The sequence below is a fragment of the Xyrauchen texanus genome, chromosome 8, assembly GCF_025860055.1.
Source record: "Xyrauchen texanus isolate HMW12.3.18 chromosome 8, RBS_HiC_50CHRs, whole genome shotgun sequence".
Lineage (NCBI taxonomy): Eukaryota > Metazoa > Chordata > Actinopteri > Cypriniformes > Catostomidae > Xyrauchen > Xyrauchen texanus.
Window position 1 is genome coordinate 37,305,467 of NC_068283.1, and position 14,334 is coordinate 37,319,800.

Here is a 14,334-nt window from a genome sequence, read left to right on the forward strand (position 1 = left end):
GGTCATTCTTTGTTGGTGTCTGAAAATGTATTGCTAAACCTATTTGCAGAGAAGTGGAGATGGACTTGGTGGTAGGTACTGTAGACAGAAATATCCAATACAGGCTTTTCAATTTCTTGTGGAATGACATACTGCCAACAATCTCAAGAACATACGTCACAACAACAAAACAAATTAAAATAAATAATGTGTCTTATAAAAACTTGCTTGTGCTTGGATAGCAATTGTAGGCTATTCTTTAAAGAGATGTTCACACTGAACACGTTTATTTATATATATATATATATATATATATATATATATATATATATATATATATATATATATATATATATATATATATATAATTTTTGTACAATAAATTAAAAAATATATATATAAATATTATAAAATAAATTACATTTATTTTTAAAATTAAAATAAAATATAAAATGATATGAAATGCTAAACATAAATTGTTCTTCTTATATAATTTTTTTAGTGTAATTATATTAACATATTTGAAAAAATATTAAATTAAATATAAACCATAGTTATTATTTATACTTAATTTTATCCTATAAAATATAAATTGTATAACATTATTTATTATTTATACTATTATTAAGTTTATGATTATTTTTATAATTATCTTTAGACCTATTATTAAATGTACTAACAAAAAATAAAATAACTGTGTGTGTGTGTGTGTGTGTGTGTGTGTGTGTGTGTGAGCGTGTATTTATCACTTTGTGGGGACCAAATGTCCCCATAAGGATAGTAAAACCCGAAATTTTTGACCTTATGGGGACATTTTGTTGGTCCCCATGAGGAAAACAGCTTATAAATCACACTAAATGATGTTTTTTGAAAATGTAAAAATGCAGAAAGTTTTCTGTGAGGGTTAGGTTTAGGGGTAGGGTTAGGTTTAGGGGATAGAATATAAAGTTTGTACAGTATAAAAACCATTATGTCTATGGAAAGTCCCCATAAAACATGGAAACACAACATGTGTGTGTGTGTGTGTGTGTGTGTGTGTGTGTGTGTGTGTATGTGAGCATGTATTTATCACTTTATGGGGACCAAATGTCCCCATAAGGATAGTAAAACCCGAAATGTGTGACCTTGTGGGGACATTTTGTCGGTCCCCATGAGGAAAACAGCTTATAAATCATACTAAATTATGTTTTTTGAAAATGTAAAAATGCAGAAAGTTTTCTGTAAGGGTTAGGTTTAGGGGTAGGGGTAGGATTAGGGGATAGAATATATAGTTTGTACATTATAAAAACCATTAAATCTATGGAAAGTCCCCATAAAACATGGAAACACAACTGTGTGTGTGTGTGTGTGTGTGTGTGTGTGTGTGTTTTATACTCCTCCACGGCGCAGGATCACTCCATCGCTTCCGCGGAAGAACCCGTCTCTGCTGTCCCGCTAAAGATGGAGCTATCTGCGGCAGGGGACCGTGTGTTTGCCGCTGAGGCCATCCTGAAGCGCCGCGTCCGCAAGGTCAGTTACTTTATATTCAATTAATTATATTTCGGCTCTCTGCGGCCTACAGAAACACTAAAGTTCAGACCTGCACACCGACTGAGATACATGAACTGCACTAGAGCACCACGCTTTCCAATACAATCTGCAAAACTGCTCGTAATGCATATCGCGCTCATTTGCATATGTATCAAGGGCTCCTTTGAGCGTTCTAATTTGACTAAGATGTTTATTGTGACGATCATGGTACAGTAGCGGGTTGTTTTTGGTAAGTGTGAAGTCAGCTGGAGCTGGTGCTGTTAGCGGGTTAGCTTTTTTTGTGTCTGCCCGGAGTGCAAATTTTTTGACAAAGGCCGGCGTTTCGCCTGACACCCCATTTACACCGCGAGCGTGCGACGCTGCGCTATAAAACTAGAACACTCCCATTATAATCCGTTATATGTGTATTGCATTATAATAAACAAATATGTTTTATACTTCGCGCGCCTGCAGTATAGACTGCATCGTTGATATATAATGGGAGCGTTGCTTTCTGTTTCTGTCCCGTCACGACACGTCGCTCTCTTGCAAGTAGATGGGGTTTGGGGAAAAAGCTACAGATCGATTTTCCTTTTGTTTTTGTTTTAGTAGATGGAAAAAAAAAGATGCGTTCTATACATTCAATAATATTAGTAGTAATAATAATACTACATTAGTATAGTATCATAATCATATAATAATACAACTATATTGATTAAGTATAATTTATAATGTTTTTGAGGCTGGTACAGTGGGAAATATTGGTTGTCAAAACAACAGTATCTCTCAAAACATCAAAACCATAACAACACTTGTTAAAGTTGTTTGTTTGTTGTTACATTGGGAAAGCACGGAATTTGAATAAGTTCTAAAAAAGCTTTTTGATTGTATGTATATGAGCTCATTAAAGGGATAGTTCACCCCAAAATCAAAACTGCCTCATCATTTAATCACTCATAGGTCATCCCAGATGTGTATGAATAACTTACTTCTGCTGAACACAAACAGAGACTATTTAGCAGAGACGGGTCACTTCTGTTGAAATTAATTGGAGAAATTGGAACACCCAGCGATCAATGGCTGTAGAAAGGAAGTTCCGCCTTACAAGTAAAAGAGCCGATCACATTTTAGTCACAGACATCGCCTGTCAATCTACATGAGAACGTGCATGCACATTATCTTAGTCGGGAAGATTTTGTTTTTTAGTGTAATCTGAGGTAAAGAAGATTTTGTTCTTTCTCCAATCAAGTAGATTGATGATAGGCTTGTATGTTGCTTGTTTACTTAGAAAATATCTGCCCGGAAGTGTTCCAAAGATTGCCGCCTAGTGAACTGACTTACTAAAAAGACTTTGACACAAATGAAGATTTTTAGAATAGTACCTCAACTCTGTTGGTCCATTCAATGCAAGTGAATGGTGACCTGAACTCTGAAGGTCCAAAAAAGCACATAAAGACAGCATAAAATAATCAATAAGACTCAATTGGTTAAATCCATGACTGCAGAAGTGCTATGATAGTTGTGGGTGAGAAACAGATCAATATTTATGGCCTTTTTTACTGTAAATCTCCACATTCACTTCGACATTCTTCTTTTGTCTTTGATGATTCACATTCTTCATGCATATCGCCACCTAATGGCAGGGAGGATAATTTATTATAAAAAAGTACTCCAATATTGATCCGTTTCTAACCCACAAATATCATTTAGCTTCAGAAGACATGAAATTAATCACAGGAGTCATTTGGATAACTTTATGTTGCCTTTATGTGCTTTTTGGAGCTTTGAAGTTCTGAGCTCCATTCATTTGCATTAAATGGATTAACAGAGCTGAGATATTATTCAAAATCTTTGTTTGTGTTCTGCTGAAGTAAGACAGTCATACACTTCTGTGATGACATGAGGGTGGGTAATTTATCAGAAAATAATAGTTTTGGTGACCTATATTCCTTTAATGAATGTAGGGCTGAAACGATTAGTCGACGTTATTGACAACGTCAACAATAAAAAATCGTCGACAAAAATTTCCATTGTTGAATAGTCGTTTGATCTCATTTAACGTAATGAGATCAGATATGCAAACTAATGATGACGCAGGAGAGCAACACTTCAGCTCGCACTTGATTGAGTAGAGGAAGGAATAACTGCTCACAGTCCAGATGCACTCTAAACTTTACAAACAGATTAAGGTGATATAGATTGCAAAGCATGAGGGAATTGTAATACAAAAATACAAAATAAGTAAAAATAGAAGCAGTGTCGTCTTGACGTAAAATAAAGCGGAGCCATACCCGCCTTTCCGCTTGAGGAAAACTTGCCTGTCAGAGCATCTAAAAAGGAAACACTCTGGTGTTAAATCTTTAATGCATCCTTTATTAAATTCAAATAATAAGGAAGTGGGTTTTTATAAATAAGCACAAACTCCAAACTGGCATTTCTCTGTGAGGTCAGACACTTTAAAAAGTTAAATGAGTCGCGTGAATTACAGCACGAGAGAGTTTCAAACTTCTGGCTGATACGCTGTCTCACGCGCTCGTGCATATAAGATATTTAGACTTGCTTTCAGAGAATGTATCTTGAATATGAGTATAGTTTGTCTTTACTGCACTTGCAGAAGTATAACCAAGTGAAAAAATACACTTGTATACAAAATACACTTCTCTAAAAACATGTCTAAATATCTTATATGTTGCTTCTCAAGTAAATATATCTTGTTTTAAGGATTTTTAGATCATTTTAAATGGAAAACAAGACAAAACACTTGATTGCAATAGGATATTTTCTGCTGAAACTTAATAAAAAGTATTTTTTCCCTTTTATTCAGTGAACGTTATTTAGAGGCATTCTTAAAAGATGGTTTTGTCCTCTTTATTGTTAGTAAGCACATTTAATACAACCTTTTAAGTCAGCATAAGCTGAATAGTCGGTTAAGAGCCAATGATTAATCGTTACAATAATCGCCCGAATAGTCGAACAATCGTTCTAATAATCGCTAGATTAGTCGATTATCAAAGTAATCGTTAGTTGCAACACTAAATGAAAGGTGTCTGTCCTCTCACAGAGATAAAAGTACGTTTTTGGAAATGTGGTTTTGGTTTTGACTCTTCCACAGGGACGAATGGAGTACCTGGTGAAATGGAAAGGATGGGCGATAAAGTGAGTGAAGTACTTGTATATCAACTTTGTTAAAATTATGTTTCTGTATAATACTGGGCTGTAAATGATATGTGAGTGTATTTTTTGTAGGTACAGCACATGGGAGCCTGAGGAGAACATCCTTGATGAACGACTTGTTGCAGCGTTTGAGCAAAAGTGAGTTTTATTGCTGCTTTGTACTACCCTAATTCCGAAAAAGTTGGAACAGGATGGAAAATGATAAGGAAAACAAAAAGGAGTGATTTGTTTATTGTATTCGCCCTGTGCTATGTTGATAGCACTAGAACAACACATTATTTGATGTTTAACCTTGTGAATTTCATTGTTTTCTTAAATATACACTCATTTCAAATCAGATGATTGCAACACACCACACCATTTCTTCCAATAACACTAATTAAGCGTTTGGTACCTGAAGACACGTTTGTTAAGTTTGGTAAGCAGAATTGACCCTTCGCTAAGCTCCGCACCTCTTGGTTAAGCTCTGAGAAGCTCTGCAGAATTTCCCATTGGAATGAATGGGAGATTGCCGTGAACAGGGCATTTTTTGTCCAAAAATTCTTAATAATTCTTGATAATATCCCACTTAAAACTACCCAAACACATGATTCCGTAGGCTCTCATTGTAAAAAGGCAAATGCTTGTCAGAGAAATGGCAGCGGGGCAACAGTTGCTAAAATAGGATTGGTCAGAAACGCTTTTAAGGCGGGGCTTAGCGAAAGGTACATTTTCCCCCATTCATCCATAATGCAGGTCTTCAGATACGCCAATTGTATGGAGCCTTCGTTGCTGTATTGTGCATTTCATAATGTGCCACTTTCTCAGTTAGAGACAGGTCAGGACTGCTGGCAGGCCAGTCTAGCAGCTGCACTCCCTACTTACGCAGCCATGCACTTGTAATCTGGGCAGGTTTGGTGTTGTCCTGCTGGAAAATGTAGGGACGTCCCTGGAAAAGTTGACATCGGGATGCCAGCAAACAGTATGTTGCTCCAAAATTTGTACAAACCTTTCTGCATTAAAGGTGCCCTCACAAATGTGCAAGTCACCCAAGCCATGGGCACTAACACACTCCCATACCATCACTGGCTTTTGAATCTGATGCTGATAACAGCTAATGTAATTTTCCTCTTTGGACTGGAGAACACTACGGAAAAAATATGGAATGTTTAAAAGTGTGGACTCATCGGACCCCAAAACACGATTCCACTGTTCCTCTTTTCATCCCAGATGAGACCAAGCCAGAGAAGCTGGCGGCGCTTCTGGACTGTGTTGATATATGGCTCTTGCTTTGCATTGTAAATTCTTAACTTGCATCTGTGGATGCAGCGGTGAATGGTGTTGACTGACAAAGTTTTCCTGAAGTATTCCCGAGCCCATGACATGATACAATTACAGACACATGACGGTTTTTGAGACAGTGACGTCTGAGGGATCGTAGATCATGCGCATTCAGAAGTGGTTTTCCTGCACATATCCACATACTGCCCGGATTATGGTGCACTTATTAAGCTTTTGGGCACTTAAGACTCAAGTTTGTGAAGTTTACCAAGTGGAATTTTCCCTCATTCATACGTTATGCAGGTCCTCAGTTGCGCAATTGCACTCAGCCTTTGTTGACGTATTTTGTACTATTTGTACTACTCTGCATAAGCAGAGAGTGCAGGTGTTAGATTGGCTTGCCTGCTGTTCTGACATCTCCAATTGAGAATGTGTGGCAGATTATTTAGTACAAAATACGTCAACAAAGGCCCAGTGCAATTCCGCAACTGAAGAACTGCGTAATGTATGAATGGGGGTAAATTCCACTTGTTAAACTGCACAAACTTGAGTCTTAAGTGCCCAAAAGCTTAATAAGTGTAAATAGAAGAAATTATGATGTTATACAGTGGCAAACACTTGTCTGTCCCAATATTTTTGGAGCATGTTGCAATCATCTGATTTGAAATGAGGTATATTTAAAAAAAAACATAAAATAATGTGTTATTGTAGTGCGTTCAATATAGCACTGGGTATATAGAATTTACAAATCACTCTTTTTTTGTTTTCATTAGCAATTTCTATACTGTCATTAAATAAGATGAATTAATGAGCTAATACATGTGACGATGTTATTCACATGAATGTGTTTTTAAACTTTCATACCTGCCATTTCAAGTTCTGTAACATTTTACTAAATGGTTTAAACAGTTCTCACTTTTGACCAAAATTCTCCTGTTTCAGAGCAAAGAGCAAAAGGAATGTTTCTTTGATTGAAGTTTTGCAATACTGGCAATGGGATCTAATGAATGTTAATTACTGTTGTGACTGTTGGTGCGTCTGTTTGAAGTGGTCTCCCTGAGTCAGCATGATTGGCACTTTCTTACATACACAGGAAGCAGTCAAACAGACATCTTAAGCCACATCACATAAAAATTTTATTCAGACGTAAGAAGTAATACTTTTGTAGTATGCTCAGAGGAAGTTTGTTGTTCATAAAGTTAAAGCTGAAACTGACACAAGCACTCAGTATGTATCTGCAAACACTGACATAATCAGAAACCCCTTTGATCAACTCATGTTTTTGCTCAGAGAGCGAGAGCAAGAGATGTATGGACCTAAAAAGAGGGGCCCGAAACCTAAAACACTTCTTCTTAAGGTATGTCATCAATACACAGTACTTTATGCCTCATCAACTGACAGGAAAATGAATTTGTTTGCACTCCAATAATGTGTCAGACCGCAATTCATAACATAGTGAAAGTACACGTTGCATGCTCATCGTTGCCACAAGGGGCGCTATAGTGAAATTAGTGTGAACTGTCAACAACTGTATTGGCGGAACATCAGTTTGATTAGAATATTGCTAAGCAAAGTCAGTATATTTATAGCAACTTAACAGAATAATAACACATCCACTTTAATGGTACGGATGTTTAAAGGTCACCCCCTTGAGCAAGGACTTACATTAAGCATGTTTAACCGGTCCACGTGTTTGAGTGCTTGGTCAACGCATTGCCATCTGTGTATGCTATTTTCCGTAAAGTATGTCGCTGCTGGAACACTCTAATGTGTATGGTTGCAAAAACTTTGTTTAAAAACACTGTTAAAAGACTATAAAAACAATGTGGACTTTTACATTTTGACTTTGGGAACCCTCCTGTAACTGACAACACATGAATGCCAAGTTTTACTAATTAAAGTTTTCTTTGAAAGATTATTTTTAGTTTTCTTTGAATTATGTTTTTGAAACACTTGAAAGAAGTGACACATTTTTCCTGGTATTTCTGTTTAGTCAAGAGCACAAGCTGCAGAAACCTCCCCACGAGTCCAGGAGTTCAAGCACAGTCGTCCGCAGCAGCACTCCAAATTTACTCCTCCCTCGGCCACAACGTCCTACACCCCCACTGCCTCCTCCAACGCCAAGTTGCAGTCCGGGGCTGCTCAGCCCAAACTAAAGAAAGACATTCACCGCTGCCATCGTATGGCACGCCGCCCCTTGCCCCGTCCCCCCGACTCTGCACAAACATTCGGTTCCTCCGATCCTTTCTCATCCCGGCCAACAGTCAGTCCGTTCTCAGAAACCGTCCGTATTCTGAACCGCAAAGTGAAACCCCGAGAGGTCAAGAAGGGTCGGGTCATTCTGAACTTAAAAGTGGTCAACAAGGCTGGGAACGGTGGAGTCGCCAATAGTAAAAGGACAAACATGCAAAGCTTCACCCAGCAATCCCACTTTGGGCGCCAGAAAATTCCATCTCGGAATAGAGTCATTGGAAAGAATAGGAGGTTTGGAGAAGGTTCGTACAGAGGAATCCAGCCCCCCATTAGTGGTTCTGGATTCCCTGCATTTGGAAAACTGTTTGACTCTGCAAGCAATTCTGAGAGCCAGACTCAAAGCATAGAGAATCATGGTAATGCAATCAACAATGGTCTCTCTTCGTCATCGACTTTCCCACCACAAATCCAACCCAAGAATTCCTCATTGGCGTCCCAGACCTCACCAACCACTGCCCCAGATCAGGCCATCCACAAACTCAACCCTCAACCTGTGGCCTCAAAAAACAGCTCAGATCTTCTTCCATCTTCTCCCATGTTTTCCTCTTCATCCTCTGCATCATCATCATCAGAGGAGAATGAGCACATCCTTGACCTTTCCGTACCTCATGAAATGGACAGGCGATTGCGGCATCGCCATCCCTTCTCTGGTCGTCGGCCACTAAAAGTCCCTGAGGTGCCCGTATCGGAAGAGCCATCGGAGGAAGAGAAGGATTTGGATTGGCATCCTGACATGACATCCAGATGTGCCAACGTGGTCGTTACAGACATTACGGCTAATCTCTTCACCGTAACGATCAAAGAATTCTGTCATCCACCCTCCGCAACCTCTCCACCCTGCAACCCCAAAAGTATATCATCTCAAAACAACACACAACAGCCAAAGCAACATCCAAACAAAACATGAATGCAAGCACCACAGATATGGTCTTCTCCAGCCTTCAAAAGGGATATGATGCTTATGCCACTCTTTAAGATATGTGGCCAAGCAGTACTCTCTACAACACTGTGCCATGACTTTTATTACCACAAAAAAAAATGAAAGAATGTCTCTATGTAAAAATGTTTTGCTCTAAACACATATTTTTTTCGAAGCATGGATTTACTCACAAATGGCTTCCATGCAAACGTGCCAAGCATTCTCTATCTTGTATATATTCCATATATAAAAGTATTGTTTGAATCTGCACACTGACTTTCAACTTGGCAATGTAATGCCCCTGTCATAAGGCTTTGAGCATATAAAATTATTTCGGACATCTCAATGGACCAGGATATGAGGTCATGTGCGAGGGTTTCTGGTTTTAATAAATAGTAAATCACAAATAAAAAATAATATTATTTTCTAAATGTTAGAATATACAGTCCACTCACTTTCCAGCAACAATAAAAATACGCAGCTTTGAAATATTTATCTTTTGAATTGAGCCAAGAGGTCAGTCTGTGACATTTCAATCTTATATAGGTCACACGTCTTCTTGTCATCCAGATTTGCAGTTCAGAGTTCACCAAACTTCCATCCGCAGCATAGTGTGAAATTACTTCGCATTAACTTGTGTTACCGGTCTTCTGTTTTGGATTTGCTTCAATGGGAGTGAAAGTGTTAATTCTCCATCATTGCTACGAGTGAATGTATTACATATAACATCAATAACATGGAATTGTGCTCGAATCAGCAGCCAGCATCTCCATTTTGATAACTTTTTAATTATATGGATGCTTTTTATTTTCAGGGTCCAAAATTAACAGCCGGTTAGCTCCAACTGCAAGTAAAAGTTGTTTTTGACCAGTAAATAAAACAAAGTTACTTGCCAGTTTGCAGTCATTTGTTTTGAAAGTGCAACAAAATGGTTAAAATCGCAATGTAAGATTGAACGCTTTCAAATGTATGATCGTACGATGATTATACTTAAGTGGTGAATGTGTGTGGTCATGCAAACACCTTAAACGGCTTTCCTTTATTGGGACTAGGTCAGAAACGGTTTAATCGTAAACCGATTGGCACAGGTAGATTTTTGCCCATAACTCAGATTTCACGTTGCATTTAAGCACCTTTTCCGGCGCTCTCAGTCTCACCACCTTATCTGGTGAAAACGGTGATTTAAAATGTCATGTAAACTGTTTTCTTGAGTTGCCAGAATTTTGTAATAAACTGATTTTTGGTAGTGTTCAGCATATTGGTGTGCATGTAAACATACTCATTAAGGACCATTACATGCACAATCTGAAACCAATTAGGTTTAATAAGCCGACAACGCATGTGATCATGTCAATGCCTTAAATGGCTTTATTTAATCAGGGTAAAGTCTTAAACAATTTAAGCAAAAAAAATAATATATATATTTATCAAAGTATCTTTTAGCCCATTGCTTCAATTTCGCATTGCATTTAAACATCTTTACCTGTATTCATACCAGCATAATCCAATGTGCTTAAGTGTTATGCTGATGCCTGTACACACAAGTGTTGTGTAAATGCAGTTTTCTTGCATTATTGACCAGTTAGAACAAAATAAAAGAACGGTTAATAGCATTCTTTTAAAAATGGAAGTACTCTGTACTATAAAGGGGTGGGTGAAATACGAAATTTGAAATGCCAGATCTTGCAAGAGAAACAAGGTCAAAACCAACAGCATCCAATCTGTATTAATGCATCACATCTAACAATAATTCAGTGAAGAAACAACTGAGAAATTGACTTTTTACCTCTAATAATGTTTTCCTTGTATCTGGATTAGTCGTGCATGTACAGTATATGTAGTAATTATACGTTGTTGTTGTTAAAAAGGTCTTCATTCACAGAATGTGACATCCACAATAGGCAGTTAGGCAAAGAACTGTGTGATGCAGCAGTTTCCTTCAGGATCTAAGCACGTTTACATTTTTCAGGCAACATGAAGTGTAGTTCCAAAAATATACTGTGATAAACCCTTTCGCCTTTTGTTTCATGAAAAAACAAAATGAGAACAAAATGAATCATTTATAACCAGTTACCAGCATTTATAAATAACACTTTCACTCCGGAGTAATTTAAAATCACTTTGTTTTTGTTTTTCGTTTTTTTTTTAGTCCCTGCACAGAACACAATTTAACAGCCAGTAAGAAATATTTATGGCCAGTAAATGTTCTTAATTTACCCGCATCATTGTGAAATGTTGCGAAATGTTAATTTTGGACCCTGGTTATTTTTATTAAATTGTGCTGTGGCATGTGAGTGGATTCCTGACACAAGCATCCCAGTCCTTTACAATGAAGCAGTAAAAAAACATCTGTCTTTCTGAGCGCAGACCTCTGTTTTATCTTGGTTGTGAGTACAGCCTTGTGTTTATTGTGCTGTCCTACACGTCGTACCTTTCACCAAGGATCTCGGTTAATAGTTATCCAGTAAGAATAGCTCTGTTGCTCAGGTGAGAGAGAATGAAGAAAATCAAGTTGTTTCTGCTATATTTTTTTAGAACTTGAGTTAAAAAAATTATTATTGTTTTTTATGATCAATTGTAACTTCTAGCTCCAGAAATCAGTGCAAGTAAAAGTTCCTTCTATGCTTTTCCAGGAAGATTTTTCCTTTGATTTAGTTTGAAATGTTAAAAAGGGAAGACTACTTTGTATTAAAATCAATGTTACCTGATCATCTTATTCAAAAATGCTGTTATTTAAGGACTTAAGTATTCATGTTAAAGGGATAGTTTGTCATCATTTACTCATTCTCATGTTGTTCAAAGTCCCTGAAAAATAGGAATGCTTTTCCATACAATGAAGTGAATGGTGGCTGAGGCCAAACTTCAGCCTGACAGCCCCTTTTGTGCTCTTTTGTGAAGAAAGTCAAATGGGTTTATAATGACTTGAGTGTGAGCAAATATGAACAGAATTTTCATTTTTGGTGAACGATCCCTTTAAGGTCTTTTAGTTGTTTTGTTTCTCCATGAGTGAAGTATTATTTTTTGGAAGGACAGTTGTTCAATTGAACTCTCTTTTGTCTCTAACTAAAGTGTTCTCCTTAATAGTGACCAAACGTTCTTGTACATGCAAAGCTTATAGATCAAACAATTCCACTATTCCAGGAATGTCTTGTCCCTTCATGTGTGTCTTTGTCAGCAGAGATGCATAAATCCCAGCAGAGAGTTCACAACTTCGAATCAAGAGAAAGAGTATTTGCTGAGACTTTGTCAAAGTCTTCTGGGAAAAGCTTGATTTGATTTGAATTGTTATGTTGTTGGAATGGTCTCTACTCTTCGGTTAGGCTTTAATGAAAGCTGAAGTTTAAACCCCACGAGATCGAGGTCTTGATGCATGCCAGTTTCTGTTTTTTTAATGAGAACAGAAACTGGCCTGATGAATAGGATGCTGATGTCATTGATATGGAAACTTTTTCTGCGGTCAAACAGAATATTTAGGGCTATGTTAGGGTCATAAAATTCGCTCACAGTGCAGTTTCCCTTATGAGCTTGGAGTGCCTTGTGCTAACGTTATTTAAACCGTATTGTAATGTTAAGGTTTGAGTGATGATAAGTCACTGAAAGCACATCTCTGGTGTTGTCAAAGTGTTGCGATTTCAGCTTGCAATTCTTCAACATTGCGCCATTATTGTTAAGTTGATGTGCTTAAACAGTGTTTGTTCTGTCTGTTTTTGTTCATTTTTGTACTTTTTGCTTGAAAAATCTTTAAAAAATGTAAAAAAAAAAAAAATAGTAAATAGTTTAAATATTTTTTGTCATCCCATTTTGAATGAATGACCTTTTGCTCTTATTGTTAATGTGTTTTTTATGTTATTTTTTGTTGTTGTTGTCTTTTGTGATTTGTTTAGATTCTTTTTCTTTTGTTTTTGTTTCCTTTCAGTTTGTTTTCTTTTTGTTTTTCTTTTGTGTTTTGTTACTTTTTTCTTTTTGTGTATTGTTTTGCTTGTTTTGTTTCTTTTTGTGTTTTGTTTTGCTTGTTTTGTTTCTTTTTTGTGTTTTGTTTCTTTCAATCATGTGTAATTTGTTTGTTTTGGTTTAGTTTCGTTTGTTTGTTTGTTTTCTTTTGTGTTTGTTTTTAAATATCTATCTATGCCATCTGAAAGAACAGGTGCCCAGTCCTGTGTGTGCCGCATGATATGTCGCATGAACCAACATTGTTGGTCTTAAATCGCTGGTATTTTCAGCAAACATTATTTAATCTTCTGAGACCTCTGGCAGACCCTGTAATCCCAGTTAACCAGCATGCCAAGACTCAGGGGGCGATAAGAATCAAGATTTCCTTTCAAAATCCCCATCAGGAGATTCTCTTAGTGCAGTGCATCATTCTGTTTATCCCACTGAATCCTAACTCTCTTTATTCCTCCACATCTGCTCACGATTTAACTCAAACCTCCAAGATCAGGACGTTTTAAGGACACATTCTCTTATTGGCCTGCAAAAGTACTGGTAATTGATTTCAGCCATTTTTTTTAGGTGTTTTTGATTTTCAGTTGCAAATGTGAGTAATTGCTGGTCTGATGAAAAGTCAGGTGGCTCGAAATGTCACCAAAGTGGGATTACGCTAAATGTTCTATTTTTGTGGTGTTCCCCCTTTTTTTAGGTCGAGCACCTACACTGAGCTTTTTTTGCCATTGGATGTGTGTGCATTTGCGTGAGGAACTGTAAATTCCTCAGCAATTAGATTGCATGTTTTCCTCATGATTGTCTTATTTTAAAAGGTTTAACGTTAATGCACTCTTGCCTTTGCGCCTATAGGTTCTGAACATGTAATTACTTTCAAAAGGAACATATGCAGCTCTTTATTTTGTGTTATTCATTGGAGTGAAGTTTGAATATGTGAAAGGGAAAGTCTGCAGCTCTGGTCTCATGCACTACTATTTGATAAAACAACATAATAATAAATAAAAAAAACATTTAACTGTTTAGCTGTTCTTATTCTTATGTGCTTTGGCCTCTTGTGCAACCAGACCTGTACAGTCTGCTGAGAATATTGGTTCAACACAGAACATGAGAAAAAGGAGCCCTTAAATTGTGCCCCGCTGCAGAGGTGTGGTTTGGAGATCTGCTCCACACTGCTGCACTGTGATCATGTCTGGAGCCTGAGCTCAGACTGATCCATCCTATGTAGTTCTGGCATTGATCTGGCTTCAGAAGTGATCCACCTCACCTTACCGTATTTCATGTTTGAAATGTAAATAATATGA

At 37.2% G+C, this 14,334-nt stretch overlaps 1 protein-coding gene across 1 annotated transcript in view; it reads left to right on the plus strand.

The window, feature by feature from the left end:
- Positions 1-1,378: 1,378 nt before the first annotated feature.
- LOC127648155 (uncharacterized) overlaps positions 1,379-14,334 on the plus strand; it is a 28,338-nt gene continuing 15,382 nt past the window's right edge. The window contains exons 1-5 of the mRNA XM_052132747.1: positions 1,379-1,488; positions 4,601-4,644; positions 4,735-4,800; positions 7,213-7,279; positions 7,916-9,060. Of these exons, the coding sequence (XP_051988707.1) occupies positions 1,420-1,488; positions 4,601-4,644; positions 4,735-4,800; positions 7,213-7,279; positions 7,916-9,060 (1,391 nt within the window). The 5' untranslated portion in view covers positions 1,379-1,419. The remainder of the gene's footprint in view (positions 1,489-4,600; positions 4,645-4,734; positions 4,801-7,212; positions 7,280-7,915; positions 9,061-14,334) is intronic.